This window comes from Salvelinus sp. IW2-2015, linkage group LG18 (genome assembly GCF_002910315.2).
Source record: "Salvelinus sp. IW2-2015 linkage group LG18, ASM291031v2, whole genome shotgun sequence".
In the NCBI taxonomy this organism is placed as follows: domain Eukaryota; kingdom Metazoa; phylum Chordata; class Actinopteri; order Salmoniformes; family Salmonidae; genus Salvelinus; species Salvelinus sp. IW2-2015.
This window is the reverse complement of record NC_036858.1, coordinates 71,750,463-71,772,015: the sequence shown is the minus strand read 5'-3', so window position 1 is coordinate 71,772,015 and position 21,553 is coordinate 71,750,463. Positions and strand designations below refer to the sequence as shown.

The 21,553-nt window shown below is 39.3% G+C and overlaps 1 protein-coding gene and 1 long non-coding RNA gene across 2 annotated transcripts in view; both read right to left on the bottom strand.

The window, feature by feature from the left end:
- LOC111978019 (neurexin-1a-like) overlaps window positions 1-10,401 on the bottom strand; it is a 347,413-nt gene extending 337,012 nt beyond the window's left edge. The window contains exon 1 of the mRNA XM_070448207.1: window positions 9,022-10,401. Coding sequence (XP_070304308.1) covers window positions 9,022-9,736 — 715 coding nt within the window. The 5' untranslated portion in view covers window positions 9,737-10,401. The remainder of the gene's footprint in view (window positions 1-9,021) is intronic.
- Window positions 1-21,553, bottom strand: part of LOC139029192 (uncharacterized) — a 1,029,896-nt gene that overhangs the window by 807,585 nt on the left and 200,758 nt on the right. The gene's annotated exons all lie outside the window — the stretch shown is intronic.

Sequence of the window (21,553 nt, the reverse complement as noted above, 5' to 3'; positions counted from 1 at the left end):
GCTGGGACCCTTGGGATTGCAAACAGAGGAAGATCTTCAAAGGTAAGTGATTTATTTTATTGCTATTTCTGACTTTCGTGACGCCTCTGCTTGTTTGGAAATTGTTTGTAATGCTTTTGTATCCGGGCGCTGTCCTCAGATAATCGCATGGTATGCTTTCGCCGTAAAGCCTTTTTGAAATCTGACAAAGCGGCTGGATTAACAAGAATTTAAGCTTTTAAATGATGTAAGACACTTGTATTTTCATGAATGTTTAATATTACGTAATTTGTATTTTGAATTTCGCGCCCTGCAATTTCACCGGATGTTGGCCAGGTGGGACACTAGCCCAAAGAGGAAGGAGGTGAAATCTAATTCTTCGTTTAAACCATGCGAAAATATAGAACTGAATGTATATATCCTCATGGCTTCTCTATGGAGTAATTGTTGTCATAGTCATAGGGCCACCAGCCATCCAAATGTCACGATGGACCATGAGAGGTACGAAACCATGGAAATAGAACGTATCATTCATCATCTGTCACCTTGAGACTATTGCCCCATTTATATAGGTATTGAGCGCTGGTCACCTCATATTGTATTCAAATACTGTTGTTTACTAACTGTGTATGTCTCTACTGTATTCTCCACATAGCTCATCCTAATATACCTACTACTGTACATACCATTTTCTTTTCCAGATTCTTTACTGTCTATACACACCATGTATTTATATTCTGGATTCTGACATGCTATACTGTTTATACACACAATGTATTTATCTTCTGGATTCTGACACATTCTATACTGTCTATCCAACACAATGTTTTATATTCTGGATTCTGATACATTCTATACTGTCTATACACACAATGTATTTATATCTCGGATTTCTGATACAATTTCTACTGTCTATTACAACCCCATGTATTTTATATCTGGATTCTGATCCATTCTATATCTTTCTATACCGCCATGTATTTATATTCTGGATTCTGACACATTCTATACTGTCCTATACAACCATGTATTTATATTCTGGATTCTGACACATTTCTATACTGTCTATACACCCCATGTATTTATATTCTGGATTCTGACACATTCTATACTGTCTATAACCATGTATTACTGGACCTCATTGTCTTTACCGATGATTTATGATTTGGATTCTGAAAATACATCTCAGACTGTCTATACACCTCTCGCATGTATTTATATCTGGTTCTGACAATTTAATAGACTGTCTTATACACACATGTATTTATATTCCTGGGATTCTGACACATTTAATAATGTCTTACAACCACTACAATGTATTTATATTCTGGCATTCAATGATCAATTCTAATAGCTGTCTATACACCCCATTGTATTTATATTTGGATTCTGCATTTATATTCTTTAGCCGTTTTCTGATTCGACAAATTCTATACTGTCTATACAACCCATCGTAGATTTATATTCTGGATTCTGACACATTATTTCTATACTGTCTATACACACCCATGTATTTATCATTCTGGATTCTGGACACATTCTATAAACTGTCTATCAGCACCCATGTATTTATATTTGGTTCTGACACTATAAAAGAACTGTCTATACAACATCCATGTTATTTAATACTTGCTGGATTCTGAATCTGATTCTACTATAGCTGGTTATAACAGCCCATGTAATTTATATAATTCTGGATTCTGACAGTTCATTCCTACTATCTGTGTATAAGAACATCCTAATGTATGTTTATATTCTGATTCTTCGACACATTACTATACTGTCATATTATATGCACCGGAGACATGTATTTATATTCTGGATCTCTGGATTTCTGTGAGTCGACGAATACAGACATACTATACAATAAATTAATCTCGCTATAATTACCATACCCCCTCATGTAAGATTTTTATATTCTGGAGGATTCCTGGAAACATTCTAATATTTACCTGAAAGTTTCTATATATGCTATTAATAACTAAGTAAAACACCCAAACACTCACATGTATTTATTATTCTGGGATTCTCGTGACACATTTACCGTAAAATAAATTGTTTAATATATTCAACCTCCGATATCATGTATTTATTATTCTGGATTCCTGGGGATCTACATATCTAATACAACTGTTCCTATAGAACCATAACCATGTATTTAATATTCTGGAGGAGAAAATATCTTGAAGAAACATTATTCGTAAGTAGAATACTGTCTAAATTACAACAGTGACAGCAATAGTATTTTATCTATGAAATTCTATAAATTCATTTTATTCTGAAGAAATTCCCTGATCGCATTCTATCTATAGTACAGACTAAAGAATAATTACTGGTCCGTAAATATAAATGAATTAGAAAGACCCGCATGGTTGTATTTTAAAATTATTTTATATGACTAAATAGTTCTGGATGTCACCTGACCACAGTTGCTTGAATTAATAGTGTGTTATTCCTTTAAAAACTAATATAGAAATAAAACTGGTCTGATAGTGATATAAAATAACACACACAAGCGCAAATGTTATTTATAGTAATTCTGGAAGATTCGTCTGACACAATCTCCTAATATGTTCTTGAAATGATGACATGAAAATCCCACAGAACAAAGAATAGAAATCTGACAACATGAAACAGGAATAAACAACCATTATCCACCGACAGTACGTACAACACAAACAAATAAAAAAAACGAATAAACAACAATCAAACACCAAAAAGACAGAACACAAAAAAAAACAAACAGATTAGAAAATAGCATCACAACCATAAAGACGACAGATAAACACTTAAACACGAAAAACCGATGACAAACCATAAACCAACACCAGCTGTATTTATTTATTTCTGGTTTCTGGATTTCTGAACTGACAATTTTCTATTACTGGGTTCTAATATAACACAACACAACAGAAATTATAAACAATAAATATACAAACACCCACAGTAAGTGTATTTCATTATCTTATTCCTCCCTGGGATTCATCTGAACACGGTTCCTAGTATACTGTAGTTATAAAAAACAAACTTAAATGAAATACATCAAATAGATAGATCAGCAAAACTGCAAAACCAAACTGATAAAAAAACCAACAGAAGTCACCCAGTATGTATTTTATATGAGTTATGGATATTCTGGATTTTTCTGGAAAGAAGACCACTTTAGAATCTACAATAAACGTTTAAGATAACTGGATAGTTATTAATCAAACCTCATGTATTCGTTATTTTTATGATTAGTTTAATTGGATTCTGACAAAAATCAAAGAATAAAAATACAAGTGGTTCTAGTACTTGGGTTATAATAAAACCAAAAACCCGCCATGGTATTTATATTCCTGGTTCCTGGAACAACATTCTAGTAATAACTGTCTTATTAACAGCGCCATGTATTTTATAATTCTGCGATTTGACACATTCTATATACTGGGTCTATACAAACGCACCATTGTATTTAATTATTTGGTCTTTGCTGGACAAATTTATTCTGAGTTATCAACCCTATCCATGTTTTCTTATTGGATTCTGGAACAACATCCTTCTATTAAACTGTCTATATTAAACACCCATGTATTTATTTTTGGAATTTTTTGACATTCTATATCTGGGTCTAATAACACCTAGCTCGCCATGTATTTATAATTCTGGATTCTGACACATCATATTCTGTCTAATCACAACCCATGTAATTTATATTCTGGGATTTCTGACAACAATTCTATACTGTGTCTATACATAACAACCGTCCTGGTATTTATATTCTTGGATTCTGACTACATTCTATACTGTCATATACTAACCCATGTAACTTTAATAATTCTGGTCTGACCGTCGGATTCGGTGCACGGATGTACTCTTAAAACGTCTATATCAATTCTACATGCGTTAGTTTATACGAATTCTGATCTATACTGGTCTATACACCCCATGTATTTATTATTCTGGATCTTGACAATTCTCTCAATCTGTCTATCACACATGTATTGTATAATTCTGGATTTCTGCACATTCTATACTGTCTATAACACCATGTATTTTATTCTGGATTCTGACCACATTATATGTCTATACACCCATAGTATTATATTCTGGTTACTCGACACACTTCTAGATCGTCTATACATCGGCCAGATGTGTTTATTTTATTCTGGATTCTGACACATTCTAACTGTCTATAACCCCATGTATTTATATTCTGGATTCTGACACATTCTATATACTGTCTATACCCCATGTATTTTATATTCTGAGATTCGACACATTCATATACTGTCTATAACACCCCATGTATTTATTATTTCTGGATTTCGCCTGACACATTCTATACTGATCTATACACCCCATGTATTTATATCTTATATTCTGGATTCTGAACACATTCTATACTGTCTATACACCCCATGTATTTATATTCTGGATTCTGACACATTCTATACTGTCTATACACCCATGTATTTTTATTCTGGATTCTGAACATTCTATACTGTCTATACACCATGTATTTTATTCTGGATTCTGAACCATTCTATACTGTCTATAACACCATGTATTTATATTCTGGTTCTGACACATTATATACTTCTAACCCAATGATACTAATGCTGGTACATATTTATTTTTTTTTACAGATTTTGTTTATGTGTGTATTTGCATTGTATTTGTGAGACATTCTACTGCCCTGTTGGCGCTGGAAATATAAGATATTCTACTGCCCTGTTGGAGGCTGGTACATAAGCATTCTACTGCAGCTGTTGGAGGTGGGTAAATAGACATTCTACTGATGTTGGAGCTGGTAACATAAGACATTCTACTGCCCTGTTGGAGCTGGTAACATAAGACATTCTACTGCCCTGTTGGAGCTGGTAACATAAGACAGTCTACTGCCCTGTTGGAGCTAGTAACATAAGTATTTCACTGCACCTGCTACAACACCTGCAAATCTGTTTAAGCGACCAATGAACTTTAATTAGATTATTGTAATTCTATGTATATATATATATGAAACGGTCTAATGTAGGCTACATCACCATCATGGGTGTATCAGCATAAACCATCCCCTCAAACAAATAGAGGAGTGTTTTTAAGTAGCACCTGAGAGTGGGTTCCTATTTGGGTTCCCAACCTGTGACTGCTACTCCAGACATATTCTAATGAGATCATGTTGGCTATGCTGGAGCTATATGCACAATACAATGAAATGTACTAAATTGTCTATATCAAATTGGGTGCATAAACTACCCCCACACCCCGAACCAAGGGAGCCCATGAGAGATGGTTCCTATTTGAGTTTCCACCCTGTTAGAGACTGCTCTCATCTGGGGTGATATTCCTCTCAGGCTGCACTCCTTCACTCCTTCACTCCTCCAGGAGTCAGTTACAGTATATATTTCTGTTCAAGCCCCCAGAATAAGTACCACCAATTGAACATAGTATCTGCTGTGAGAAGAATTTTTGAGGTGTGGCCTTAAAAATGTGTGACAATTTCAAGCAGCGCTACTGGTGATATTTAAGGCTCACAATTGATTATGACAGCGATTTTGCCAGGGGAGGCGCACAGTAGCCTAATCAGTAGGCTATAACCAATGTTTTATTAAAATTTAACGAACAATAAAACAGTCAACAGACATTCCTATTTTTTCTTTATTTTGGACACTATTTTTTCCCATGCAGCTTGTGTGAATAGTTTGGACTATGTGCGATGCCCGTTGAATGAAAGGTGTCAGTGACTGTAGGAAGTCTGTTTAGGAACTGTTTTTCCTTGATCATTTTGTAAAAAATTGGCTTTTTCATCTGTTGGACCTAAATGTCAAACCAATCGCTGTCCTTGGATACCCTATCTGCTTGTAGCTTAGGCTATTTGCCTGCTCGTTTGTTTACCTTTCACGTGGCAAAGTCACTTATTATAATGGTTAGGCAAGGTCCAATTGTCCATGGCTCCAAGATGCAGATGTCCATGGCTCCAAGATGCAATTGTCCATGGCACCAAAGGTCCAACTGTTTATGGCTCCAAGATGCAGTTGTCCATGGCTCCAAGATGCAGTTGTCCATGGCACCAAAGGTCCAACTGTTTATGGCTCCAAGATGCAGTTGTCCATGGCTCCAAGATGCAGTTGTCTATGGCTCCAAGATGCAGTTGTCTATGGCTCCAAGATGCAGTTGTCCATGGCTCCAAGAGAGTTCTAGTGTGGTCGCATACGCTTACCAAGGGTCCAACTGTTTATGGCTCCAAGATGCAGTTGTCCATGGGTGGCTCGCAAAGAGTGGCAGGTTGTCTATGGCTCCAAGATGCGAGTTGTCTATGGCTCCAAGATGCAGTTTGTCCATGGCTCAGCAAGATGCAGTTGTCGCATGGCTCCAAGGATGCAGTTGTCTATGGCTCCAAGATGCAGTTGTCCTATGGCTCCAAGTGCAGTTGTCCATGGCTCCAAGATGCAGTTGTCCATGGCTCCAAGATGCAGTTGTCCATGGCTCCCAAGATGCCATTGTCTATGGTCCAAGATGCAGTTGTCCATGGCTCCAAGATGCAGTTGTCTATGGCTCCAAGATGCAGTTTGTCCATGGCTTCCAAGATGCAGTTGTCCATGGCTCCAATCCAAGATGCCAGTTGTCATGGCTCCAAGATGCAGTTGTCCATGGCTCCAAGATGCAGTTGTCCATGGCTCCAAGATGCAGTTGTCCATGACTCCAAGATGCAGTTGTCCATGACTCCAAGATGCAGTTGTCCATGACTCCAAGATGCAGTTGTCCATGGCTCCAAGATGCAGTTGTCCATGGCTCCAAGATGCAGTTGTACATGACTCCAAGATGCAGTGCATTTTCGAAATACAAATTCAATGTGTGTAGACTAATATATCCATGTTGAAGCCAACAACAAAAAACTAGATAGGCTACATGTTTGTTGTATCTAGGCCTATTGTAGGTTTAATGTATACTATTTAATAAACTATCTTCAGTGAATAGGACAAACATCCATGCCTCCTGCCATAGAGCCCTTAGGCCTACGCGTGCACACAGTGCCTTAGGCTCATGGAATTAGAGGTGTGATTTATGACATCATGCTTCTGACCCCGATCCTATTTAGAACTATTGGTGTTGGTTTAAAAAACAGATTGATTGTTTTCTGTTTAATTTGTTTAAAAAACAAACTTGTTAGAAAGATTCACCATCCATGAAAACATATATGGCTCAAATGCAATTGTGGCTGTTATGACCTGTAAGATGGTTCCAAGATGTTTATAAAACATGACATGTGTGAGCAGTATAATGGTGAGTGGACCTTAACACTTTCTCTGTACCATGGATCTTTATCCAGCTCCTGTGAAAAGTGTGAATGTGTGTAAAACCCTCCATAGTCTGTTGCCTTGTCTGTATTATACGTCCAAGGCGTGCAATTATGGTGCCTGYAACTGTATTTAAACATTACCTATTTAAAACAAGTCGTTTCAATTTAATTCGGAATTGATTAGAATTATACAATGTTTTTTAGGCCTTACCAATAGCCTATCCAATTTAATCTTGCTCATTGACTATGTTTGTCATGTCCATGTCCAGACTACAATTTACATTAGACCTAGCCCCTATATCAGTGTAAATGCTATAGCCTATGTTTAACAATGTAGTTCCATATTAAAGAGATGCAATTAGAGTGATGTTGACTGTAAACATGTTCAACATATTAGGACATATGAGGCAAGCAATTTAACAAACTAGGCTATGATGGCCTGACATTCGAATTGGAGTTGATGACAACACAATACATGACCATAAATACACAACTTGAAGCTATCACATATTTAGCAATGGAGCATGTTCTGATTGGCCATATAGGAGCCAAGCCTTGACACACCCACAACTTGTTTATTCATCAAAACCCAGCCTTTTTGCTCCACTGCCAGCTACTGCGCCCATAATTTTGGCTGTGAAAATAGCTGACATACCCCTGAACCTATAACGCTACCACCAGCGCTAACATTTACCATTGTGTTAGAGTTGTTAAAATAAAGCCCTAAGTGTGTATCCCTATGGGCCGTGGTCATAAGTAGTGCACTATGTAGGGAAAATGGTGCCACTTGGAATGTAACTTAAAGCTAATATGGTCTTTATACTTCATCAACAAAGCCAACAAAGTGCAACAAGGAAATGACAATAACAGAAAATAGAGCAGCTCCAAACAGTAAAACTATTGACATTTCCAACCTCTGCCTTCAAATCACAGGACAATCTGGTCCAGCATTGCACCAACATCTATAGGCCAAGATTCAGCCACAAAAGCAACTGAACAATGTATGAAGTCCACTTTCTTCTCTGAAATTCTAACCTTAAAATCAAGCAAAATGTCACCAAGAAACGGTTTCTTGTGTATTTCATATTTCATAAAACTACTTTATTTATAATGCTTAGATGATGCTATTGTAATCACTCATCAACAAACAGTAGATCAAGTAGAGATAGCATACTTAACAAGGTCTGCTACATTATACTATGCAATGCACAACGTACTGCATATATTATTAATATACGTGCATATCATGTCCTTCATCTTCTTCTAAATGCGTATTACTGTTTATGACTTGAAACATTCAGAAGGTGCTAAAGTCATTGGAGATGAAACAACTTCATAGGTCAACCATTCCCCTGGTGACCTTTTCCAGGTAGAGGCAAGACACCTTAGAGAATGAGGAACACCTGCATGTTGGGCTAATGAGCCCTTGCAGGCGCACAACCACTCATTAACAACCTTAGAAACAACTATGACGACATATGTTAAAAAAGAGTTGTATAATGATGAATGTATTTTGCACTGGGAATGATTGAATAATTAGTTAGGTCCTACAGGCGTATAGGTCTGTCGGCCTTGTATAGAGGAAGGGATGGCGTGCATTTGCTGTAAACTGTAAGATTATTATTATCCAACCTCTCTAAATGTTGGAAAACTATCAAAGATCATGTTGTGTTGTTGTTTAGATAAAGGGGAACTGTAGAGTATTGTTAGTAGTAAGCCTAAGCCTGGCAACGGTCCAAAAGGGAATCCAGATATCTTACCGTCGCTGCAGTCCTTGCCCTGGTATCCAGTCTGCGAGCAGTCGCACTTGGGTTCGTGGTTAATGACATTACAGACRCCTCCGTTTAAACACATGTTGGCCGCCGCACTGCAGAGGTCGTTAATGACCCCCGCGCTGTTTAGGAGAGCCGACTCTGTCTTGTTGACCTTTACGTCCGTTATCCATCCGGTAAAAGGCACTTGGTCCTTGACAGCAGCCAACGTTAACCGTAAAGCCACAGAGCGTAATTCCGGCGGTATTCCCCCAAGGAAAAGGTAGCTGAAGACAGTCATATCCTTTCTTTTCGACTTCACTTCGGCCCATTTCACTTCTTTGTCCACCATTAGCGTCGTGTTTTTAAAGTTTCTCTTTATTGTCACCGTGTGCCACTGGCTGTCGTTCACCGTGGTGTTGGTTAGAACCGTTGCAGGCTCAGCGCAGAAGATGGAGAATCGAAGACTGAGTTTACCYTTGTGTATTAGGAGTTCTAAAAAGTCACAGAATCCCTCGTCATCGAAGTACACTAACAGCCCGTGGGAACTCTTGGTTTTCATGTTGAAGCTCATTTCACTCTCGCAACATGCATTCCACATTGGAAACCTGGCCCACTGGCCCTCTGCACCTGTAAACTCCATAGGGGCCCCTATGTCTACCATACAGCAGACGAGAAGGCATACCCATATTAGATGGGCTCCATGCCGCATTGCAATAACCATGATGTGGCCAAATTGTTCTTTAGGCCTAGATAGCCTACAATACGGCTAAATCAGATTTCAGACGGGATTTTATTTTATCAAGCTAGAAGTTAGGGCTGAGTATGATGTAATACACGGACTGACCACTAAGAATTGTGAATATGAAATGACACATTGTAAACCTTAACCAATTATGTCGTTGTCATATCCTACCAGCAAGCTACAATAGTCTGCCGGAAAAATATATAATCGTTGTCCACTTCTCTGTCGCCCCTAAATCCGAACTCCTCAGTCTTAATTTTTTTTTATTCGGTCAGACGATTTCCTTTCTTTTATGATTCAGATTTTCTTCCAAAACAGTTGATGTTGATTCAGAAATCAAATAACCATTTGCTCTTCTATATGTCTTAGTTTTGGAACATGCATAATGGCTACTTTCGGTCGGTGAGAGGCAGCTAGAGCGCACCAGCCGGTTCTACTGCTGCTCAAATGGCATCGATAACCCTCCTATTCACCCCAAGAAGATGTAGCCGGCATCCGGAATCATTGCTTTTGGCTTCTCATCCTGCATCCTCCAAAACGGGCGCTGAAAAGACCCTTCCAAAACGGAATGGTTGTAATTGGCTGATTGATAAGCGTTGGGCGCCAAACAAGCCAATTGTCCCCCCTCCCCCCTCCCCCCAAGGCCAGTCTCTGATCCAGAAAGCTTCGGCTTATAACATAATGAGAAGATGATCTGTAAAAAAGAAAAGAAAAATAAGAATGGGCAGGTCATTATTCCATAAGTGTATCGGAATTATAAAGGTTGTGTAGAGAAGTATTTCTGCTATTCCAGAGAATCCTGCATATCAATTAACTGCTAGAATCTTGTTTTTGTCGGTTTCCTCGTTATTTCATCTACCTTTTAACTCAGCTTCCAACAGAACTATGACAAGCGCATAATTGAATATTGAAATGATTTTGGAAATGTATTGGAAAGTATTGGCATGTATTTGAATATGCCCAAATATACAGACAAGTGTATTTTCAAATATAAATATTTTAATACTCCGTGTATTTGAACCTACGTCTGTTTAGTAATATGGGTATTTGAAATGCAATTGGAACAAGCAGGCTATCTGAAAATAGTTTCAAATAGCCTAGTATCATGAGAGATTATTTGAAAACCGATCAAATACTTCAAATATAAGTAATTGAATTCGGACACATTATTTAAAAATACTCAAATACACAGAAAATAAGTAGGCCTATTTAAGATGCAAATACCTAAATACGCATGCATTTGAACCCAGGTCTAGACGGGCCAGACAGAAAGTGGCCTTTCATTCAAACCTAAAAGAAAACCAACCAAATAGGCTACCCCGTTTGCTAGACAAGAAATAATAGACGAAGGACTGAAAAATAGTTACAGAGATTCTAAACATATCAAGCCAAATGTACCATAATAGAATTCTAGAATGCCATAAAGATCAACATGAGATTCCAACGGGTCCCATTCCACTGTCTATCTCAACACATTAGATACTTTTTTTTAATAAATTCGCACCTTCTACAGCAAACCAAATGAGCATGTAAACCTGTTTGTATTAAGCACTTGCCAACATCCCCACAATCTTTCTAATAATTAAATACAATCTATTGATGACACAGTTCAAAACGACTGAAGTGCATTTGGCTAAGTTTTCAACAGCTGTTCCGTTGCCCGTTTAGCAGCTCAACCTATCAGAGTCATTAAATCATACATCAAACTAGGTATCGTTAACCTGCATCTAGAACCCGATCATTCATGTCCAGGACCGACCCAAATCATCACCCAAATCTCTTGTTATGTACAGCACATTTAATATTAATTAGGCTACCCACCAAATAGCGTTACCATGCAGGGTTCTTCGACTCTAACTACCCCAACAGATCATCCACACTAAAAACCCTCAACCTCACACTATTTGAGCAAACTCTGAATCACCGCATCACTGATCATCAGAGACCGAGAAAAGAGTTGGCTTCACTCTCTTCTCTTCTATGTTCTAAAACTCAGAAACACCTTCAGAACGATGGAAAATAAGTCAACGCATGGTCCTGTACCTTGGCTCTTCCCCCTATTCGATCCACAGATAACGAAACAAAGTAAGATAAGACAGAGTAGCGGTAAAATCCTGTGATTATGGTGAGGGAGACACTGTGCAAACGTTGCAATCTTCCTCCCTGCAGCGCTCTGCCACAGACAGTCAGAAGGCAGAGACAGCGAGCGGGTCACGTGTCTCTCTCTGTGTAGCTGCCTGGCTGCCGTCTACTGGGGAGGGGAGGGGCCGAATGCTGCAGCGCCTTGGACAGCACCGCGCGCCGCTGCTGCCGGACGAATATAATACAAATCCGTCCACATTCACCAACCGACACCAGCTGTCGCCTCGACAGACCTAGGTGATGTCACATTTTGTTATAAAACATCCACGAATTGCATGTTGATGAATTAGTGAAACGCACAGAGGTGGAAAAAATATGGGTACGGAGCAGGGAACATTTGTTTTATGTCGGCAACAAGGGTGGCAAACGAAGGAGAGAGAGGAGAGAGAGAAGCGATGCAATTCAACAACTTCTTAGTATCACGTGTGCAGCGACGGGATGTGGCGACGTTTGAGGCTAGCAGGGAGTTCTCTTGATAATGGGATTTTTCTTACCATGAACACATTCTGTTAGTTGAAGTAGTTTAGGCTAAACGACATAATTGATTCCCTCGGGTTAATATAACACAGAGGATTATAGTGGACACTGTCGTTTAGCAAGTCTCACAGCCTACCAAGCAAGCGTATTCTACAGCCTAAAATGTTCGGATCTTGCTTCATAACCTACATCAATACTACACTGTATGGATATTGTGTATCATAATAACCTACTTTGGGAGTGATGATACTTGAATATGTCTGATATGGTCTCGGCTAATTAACAATATAAAACATGAAACAACCTAAGATTTCCATTTCTCTGTTCGTTGTAGTTTGGCAAACTACTCCAACTACACATTTACTCCTGTCATTCCATCCCTAATTCAGTACATGTACAGATATGTTGCCATGACAAATGAGTGAATGCTGTATTCCATGGCATAAATAAAAGAAAAGTAGTGGTCCTCGCGGAAACATTTGACCCACCGCGGAACCCCCACGAGGACTATTTTACATTGATGTCTGAAGGCATCGAGGTCCAATCCATCTTCCGATTCAGCAGGAAGCGAGGAACCAAACATTTTAGAATTGCCCGAGAGGGGTATTTAGGGTCCTCTCTTCACAGTGTTACTTTTCCCAATTCAAGACTACTGGAACATTGTGCTATTGCTGCGTGTGTGTATGTGTGTGTGTGTGTGTGTGTGTGCGGGTGTGTATGTCTGTCTGTGTGTGCTATAATGACATGGTCATGGGTAATGTTAGTGGGCCAGTGGGAACATTCATGATCAAAGTATTTCCATTATTCTACAGGGCAAACCAAACCATTTGCTCCAGGATCTAAACAGGCATCGTGTTTTTCTTTGGTGTGTGTGTGTGTGTGTGTGTGTGTGTGTGTGTGTGTGTGGCGGGGGGGGGGGGATGACACAAACTTCTAAAATCATCATGGGAAAAAGTAAAGAAAAATGTTTTTCTTTATGGAACCCCCTCCAGTTCTTTCTCACATATCATTTGTCATGGGACATACCTTTTAAGTATTTGCAGTTCATCTAGTCTGGTTCCAAATGTAGTACGCTACTTTCAGGGCCCATGGGGAAAGGGTGTGATTTGGGCTGTGGCCATACTTCTTATGAATACAGTTCTGCCTCAGAAAGGGTGTCACAATAAGTGAGTATAGGGCTTGCACTCAGGCTAGAATGGTGCCTTGCTTGTGCGTGACAGAATACATATCTGTAGAAAAAGCGTGTCAAAACTAAAGGAAACGGTATTTTCACAATAATATAATATTTTTCTCACTATGACGAGAGTGCAGTGAGTAGGCTAAACAGAGAMAGTGCACTTTATATTAATGTGGGGCTTGAGATTTCCTCTCTATAGGTTCATACAATGATAAGACAGCTAGTGCTGGTCTATGTCAGAGAAGCTGACTGCTTCCAGTTGCTTGCATTCTAATGGTTATATGAATGTTTTTMATTTATTTATTGATATTTTAACCTTTATTTAACTAGGCAAGTCAGTTAAGAACACATTCTTATTTACAATGACAGCCTAGGAACAGTGGGTTAACTGCCTTGTTCAGGGGCAGAACAACAGATTTTTACCTTTACAGCTCAGGGATTCAATCTAGCAACCTTTCGGTTACTAATTCAACGCTCTAACCACTAGGCTACCCTGCCGCCCCAGGCAAGTCAGAATTAACTGTGCTATTCATGCCTACATACTCCTATTGTATGCATACATATTGTATAGCTACTCATCTTTCAATACAACGATGTTTGATTTTGTGCAATTCATTTGTCAATAGTCTAGTGCACTGGAACAGTGCAACAGCGGTTGTGGTTCCATCAGCAGCACCAACTCTAGTACAGTATTCAACACACAACTATCAGGGTCAGGGCCATGGACAGCGCACATGGTWGTACTGTTCTTTCAGCACCAGTAGTACCTCCAGTGAACTTTTCAGGCCCATGGACAAGGCACCAGCACTCACTCAAAAAAGCACACCAGAGCTCAAATACTATGAATCAGGTTTGAGAAGTTAGCAAGGTAACTTTGATCAATTCTTGTGTTCAACTCGGCATAACCAATCCTACAAATGTGGCTCACCTTTTAGCCACGTAAATTTCAATGGCAACGAGACCTTCAGAACTAACCTGCTCTGGGGCAGGCTAACTCAGGGCTAACTCAACTTGTCTTGAATGAAGTGTTAGAGCTGCGAGTTGAGGACCAATCAAATTAGATTCTCTCCCTCTCCCAAACAGTGTATCATCATCCCCTACATTCTCCGGACCATATTTGAGGAAGAAGACTAATTAAGTATTTTTTTTATAAAATGTTATTTTGGGTTAAATACAATAACAATAACAATAATAATAAACCATTTCAACACAAATCACACTACACAATTAGTAAAGACAGGATGCATTTTAAACTTCAAGCGCAGTAAAACTTTCGTATGACTTCAACTATTTTATTGATATGAGTGGGGAAAAATGGGCTCATGCAATGAAAAGCAAACCAAAGCACACCCAAACAATAGGCTAAGAAGATGGCATATGTAAAAGCACATTTCACAACATAGCCTGCTGAATTTGCAGGATATATTTTCTTTCAATTTGATTTCAGCATTAAAATGTGTCACTAACTCGGCATTCGACTACCCAGATGTGACATGCACACCAGGGCACCAGCCATAACTCAGAACAGCATCACAGCAGTACAGGTCCATGGAGAGGGCACTGGCAACATCACAGCAGTACAGGACCATGGACAGTTAACCAGCAGTAACTCAGAACAGCATCACAGCAGTACAGGACCATGGACAGTAAACCAGCAGTAACTTAGAACAGCATCACAGCAGTACATGAACATGGACAGGGCACTGGCAGCATCACAGCAGTAGAGGACCATGGACATGGCCCCGGTAGTTCAGGACCATGGACAGGGCCCCAGCAGTACACTACAATGGACAGGGCCCCAGCAGTACAGGACCATGGACAGGGCCCCAGCAGTACAGGACCATGGACAGGGCCCCAGCAGTACAGGATCATGGACAGCGGCCCAGTAGTTCAGGACCATGGACAGGGCCCAGCTATAGAGGTTCATGGACAGGGCCCAGCAGTACAGGACCATGGACAGGGCCCCAGCAGTACAGGATCATGGACAGGGCCCCAGTGTTCAGGACCATGGACAGGGCCCAGCAGTACAGGACCATGGACAGGGCTCCAGTAGTTCAGGATATGGACAGGGCCCAGTAGTTCAGGACCATGGACAGGGCCCCAGCAGTACAGTCCATGGACAAGGCCAAACACTTAAAAAGACACCCCATCGTCCACTTACCCTCACCTTATGCCCTTGGGGGAATTCCCTGTCACATGCTTGGAGGGTGGTCCAAATGATTAGCCAAGCAAAGGAAGTTTGCAAGGTAAGCCCCTCAGCCCTTGTTTTTAGTTGGCTTTGCGAGTATACAATTATGTTCACTCCGGGGCCTGAAACTCCCCATAATTCAATTTGCGACGATTGTACACCCCCTAAGAAAAGTTCGCGAAAACGTAAAAACAACATCAATGGAGAAGTCAACATACAAGTGTAAATAAAATCTAATGCAAATAAGTTAGACATTTTGCTACTACGTAAAAAGTAAATATGGTTTTGTTTGGTGATGTTTTTTCAATTGTGGAAATAAAACATTTCTCTTCTTCAGAAGTTCCTGCTAGGCAGGTTAACGTAAGTTAGCTGATTAATTTGCTAGCTTCAAATTCATCCAGCACCACCTCAACATCAACATACGTGAACATGGTACGTTTCTGTGTTTTATAGTAAAAAACTTAGAGACAGAACAGTGTTTCCAATGACATCATCGACCAATTTGTAGACAATTAGGAGGCAATAAGTATGCAATGCCTACTCATAATTGGTTACAATCACACATTACACACCGATGATGTCATTGGAAACACTTATCTTCCTCTGTTTTACTACAAAACATGGAAACACTCCATTTTAATATATGTTGATGTTGGGGTGGTGCTGTAGGTGATGAATATGCAGTTGAACAATGTTGAAGTTTCCATTTTAGATGATTTGGACATGAAGTGCTAATATTGGGGGTATTGACTTGCATTTGGAGAGAGAGGCCAGGTAAACAAAACCTCAGTCCATAGACTGCTGTCTTACCATGTCCATAGACTGCTGTCTTACCATGTCCATAGACTGCTGTCTTACCATGTCCATAGACTGCTNGTCCATAGACTGCTGTCTTACCATGTCCATAGACTGCTGTCTTACCATGTCCATAGACTGCTGTCTTACCATGTCCATAGACTGCTTAAAGGGTAAGGAAAACAAAATGTAGTCTAATCTTCAATTTAGCCTAGCACCAGGAAGTGCACATCGGTCACGCAGGAAACAATTCATGAATGAGCTGGCCGTTAACATTTCAAAGTTGAGTAATAATGTACTTTTAATGCTATTAAAATGCATAATATTTAGCAAACCTTTGTTAGGTTGTTATTTTTCAGAGTAAATAAACCACGGACACTAGAGAAGCTTTAAGCAAGTTTAATTATTCCCAAAGGTTCTGTACAGCTGTAATCAGACAGCAAAACATTTCTCACATCACTGTTATATACCTCCTACTTAAGACACTCCCTCTCTCCAATCCTTAGTTTATGGTTTAACAGGAAAAGAGTAACAAGATCCCAAACCCGTATTACTCCCTTCAGGTGACCTGTCCTCACCTCCTGACCTCAACCCCTCCATCTAATCCACAGATGTCCATCTGTCTTTCCTGTGTCAACAAGGTGCTCTGCTCCCGTCCCCCAACACATTCCAACACATTCCACAGCTATCTGTCCTTCTACAGAGACATAAAACCCAGGCTCTTTCATTTCCTATCATTCATTTACTATCTCAATGACCAAAGATTAGCTGAAAAAGTTGAATAAACCAGATGCTCGTGTGAGAGCAATAAGAAAGACAATTAAATCCATCAAGAAGCAAGCTGGTGAATGAAGCTCTGCAGTAGTCCATCTGCCATAGTAGCAACTATATTAGTTAGTTTAAAGTTAGAATCCTTAATTGAAACAATAACAAAGCGCTTTCCCTGAGCCTGTCTTGCTAAAAAGTGCAGAGGTGGGGCTGGAGGAATGTAACCACTCTCAAATTCCTAGACGGAGCTATGAATAAAAGGACTGTCATCCATTATATCAATTGTATAGTTTTAACCTTGTTTGAGGCTATATAGTGTTTGTCTATATTTACGTTGTTTTCAAACATTGGGAGTAAAACAAGCTTATATTTGGGGTTCTGATGGGGTATGACAGTTGAACTAAGCTCTTCAAGAATCAATGGGTATATAACCTTAATTAATAAATCGAAAATATGATGTAGCATCTAAGGGTTCTAGGTTTAAGCATAAACTTTGCAACAGGTGGACAGTCAAATGAATGCAGTAAGGGGAACAGTAAAAGGGAATGACACAATGGCAAGAGCAGTGTTCGGGTATTTCTTTCATTGAATTTTTCCCACAGACCTGCAACAAACACATTCTGATGTGCGAGTGCTTCTACAACTTCGGAACAGGAATTCGTCAAATGTTCACAAATGTATAAAATGTAAAGTGCAGAATTCTGTGAAGGTCATTATGTTATAGCGGCTTATATTAGAGATGCAGGCAGTACGAGACCAGCTGGCTTCAAGGTTACTAGTTAGCTAGACCCAGATACACACTGGATGAAGTCTGAAGCCTTAAAGTAATTCTCCAGTGTTTCCAGATTTTTTGAAATGTGACCTATAATAAATTACAATATGAGTGAAATCGCTTTACTTCCAAAAAATGGTAACTAAGTATGTTAAAAGCAGCTTTTTCTGTGTTGAATGGTGTTGGTGTTACCCCAACAACAGAATGGTGTGGGCATATACCGGTCGTTAAAAATATTAATTATAAGTAAACAGCTGATTGGCCTGCTGAGCCAATGAGCCAACATGACCTCACATGAGGAAATAGCAATCAATTTTTAAGCAGTTTGTTTGAAATAAATGTTTGAGGTGGGTTTTTAAAGTATTCTTTCTCTAATTTATGAACTGGCAACAAATATGAGTCTAGTATCAGTCATCAACATATGTGTATTATCAGAATTGAGATTTTCACTGGACATTTACTTTAATGGCAGAATAGGGACAACAGGAAAGTTGATAGGAGATAACTTGGTAAAATGTTCAACAGCTAAAAAAAAGCTCAATATGAGTGTGTATTAAATGTTCTTGGTTTGATTCTGAACCAACGATCAATACACTTGAATGCAATAGTTACATTACAATGCCTTTGTGTTGAATGACTTTGGACCAGCGAATACTAAGTAATTTATATTGTTTAAATCTCTCATTGACATCAATGCGTGATTTCATCCCAAATGCAAGTTATTATGCTAGCCAATATATATTTCACCCTGAAAGAGTCATTTATCATCTCAGACAAACGATGCATATCTTCAACCTGGTGTCTGTGTGTTTGTGTGTGCTAATGTGTGTGTGTGTGTGTGCTTACTTGTGGAGACAACTCACAATGCCTGTATAAAAGGCCTGGCTGGGGACAATCTATTGACATGATTGCATTGTGTCTGCTGAAAAACAAGCAGCATAGCATCTTATCAACTCTCCCATATTGTTGGTTTCTATAAATGGTGACAGGATGAGCGATGCACTACTCAGATAGGGCTGAGATCCCTCATATAGCTAACTAACACACGCACACATGGATACACACACACACACACACACACACACAAATACACACACACACACACATACACACATGGATACACACACACACAGAAATACACACACATGCACACACGCACAGACATAGACACGGATACACTTAAACACACACGAATGCACGCATACAATGTACGTATGAATATACGTAATGTTTGTGTGTGTGTGTGTGTGTTTATTCTTCAGTTCACCTGCATTGTTGTGTGTTTGTGTGTGCGTGTACACTACCATTCAAAAGTTTGGGGTCACTTAGAAATGCCCTTGTTTTTGTCCATTAAAATGACATCAAATTGATCAGAAATACAGTGTAGACATTGTTAATGTTGTAAATGACTATTGTAGCTGGAAACGGCAGATTTTTTTATGGAATATCTACATAGGCGTATAGAGGCCCATTATCAGCAACCATCAATCCTGTGTTCCAATGGCATTGTGTTAGCTAATCCAAGTTTATCATTTTAAAAGGCTAATTGATCATTAGAAATCCCTTTTGCAATTATGTTAGAACAGCTGAAACTGTTGTGATGATTAAAGAAGCAAATAAACTGGCCTTCTTTAGACTAGTTGAATATCTGGAGCATCAGCATTTGTGGTTTCGATGATAGGCTCAAAATGGCCAGAAACAAAGAACTTTCTTCTGAAACTCGTCAGTCTATTCTTGTTCTGAGAAATGAAGGCTATTCCATGCGAGAAATTGTCAAGAAACTGAAGATCTCGTACAACGCTGTGTACTACTCCCTTCACAGAACAGTGCAAACTGGCTCTAACCACAATAGAAAGAGGAGTGGGTGGCCCTGTTTAACAACTGAGCAAGAGGACAAGTACATTAGAGCATCTAGTTTGAGAAACAGACGCCTCACAAGTCCTCAACTTGCAGCTTTATTAAATAGTACCCGCAAAACACCAGTCTCAACGTCAACAGTGAAGAGGCAACTCTGGGATGCTGGCCTTAAATAGATTTTAAATAAAGACGCTACAAAATCTATAGAGGGGTTGCAGTTGCATCACAAATCACCTAGAAACCACACCAGGCACCATGCTGGAAGACCAGAGTCAGTCTGGTGGATGTCCTTCAGTCGTCCACCTGGCTGGCTGCGTTTTTCTACCACACGAAACGTCAGGAAGAATGACCATTATTTTGTTTTTCTAAGGACCCAGAAAACAGACGCAGTGGGACAACCTGTTCAAGTAAGTGAATATATTTTGAAAATGATAAACCATGTATCATTAGCTAGGTAGCGAGCTAGCTTGCTACAGGACCTTAGTGTGCAGGTTAACTCAAATAATGTTAGCTAGCTAGCTAACTTTACATACTGTATAGCTAGCTAAGTGAATAAAATATCACCAGGTAGCTAACTTCATACTAGCTAGTTAGCTATTTTGATGTATTTATTGTTGTAACTACAAATGCATTTGTAGCTAGGTAGGTAGCTAGCTAACAGCCATTGAAGAGGGTGAATGGATTAGCTAGCAGTTCCAGCTGTCAGAGAAGGAGAAAGTGTTCTACTCAGGATAGGGCAAGTACCTTTGTGGTAAGATATTATGAAACTATTCTCAAGTTCCAGCCCCTAGTGAGAACCTGAGGACAAGGAGATATAGCAACATAATATTCAGGGCTGTCTAACTTGAGTATAATGCAGGCTGTTTCTTTGTGATGTTTTCAGTCCTCATATAAAGAGAGCCGTCAAACCTTGTCTGCAGATGAATAGGTCCCAATGAATGTCCCAAGAGAGTAAGGGTACAGTTTTCTATACCCTGGATTATAATTGCACATGTAAACAAAAATACAGTTTAAAACTCACACAATGTATACACCGATTACACCTGGAACAGGCCAACCTTGCTGGGTGTGCACGCTTATGTTCCAGCCCAGCACTAAGACACCCAATTCAATAAATATATGAAATGCTTAATAATGTATGTGATATCAACAGAGAAGTATATTTTCTGGGTGATTTAAATATTGACTGGCTATCATCAAGCTGCCCACTCAGGAAAAAACTTCAAACTGTAACCAGTGCCTGCAACCTGGATCAGGTTGTCATTCAACCTACCAGCGTAGTTACAAAAAGCACAGGAATTAAATCATCAACATGTATTGATCACATTTTTACTAATACTGCAGATATTTGCTTTAAAGTAGTATCCAAATCCATACGATGTAGTGATAACAAAATAATAGCCATATCTAGGAAAACCAGAGTTCCAAAGGCTGGGCCTAAAATAGTGTATTAGAGGTCATACAATACGTTTTGTAGTGATTCATATGTTGATGTCTGTGGTGTTTAATGAGGAGCAACCAGACGCTGCACTTGACGCATTTATGGAACTACTTAATCCAGTTGCTAATAAGCACGCACCCATTAAAAAAGTGACTGTAAAAACTGTTAAAATCCTTGGA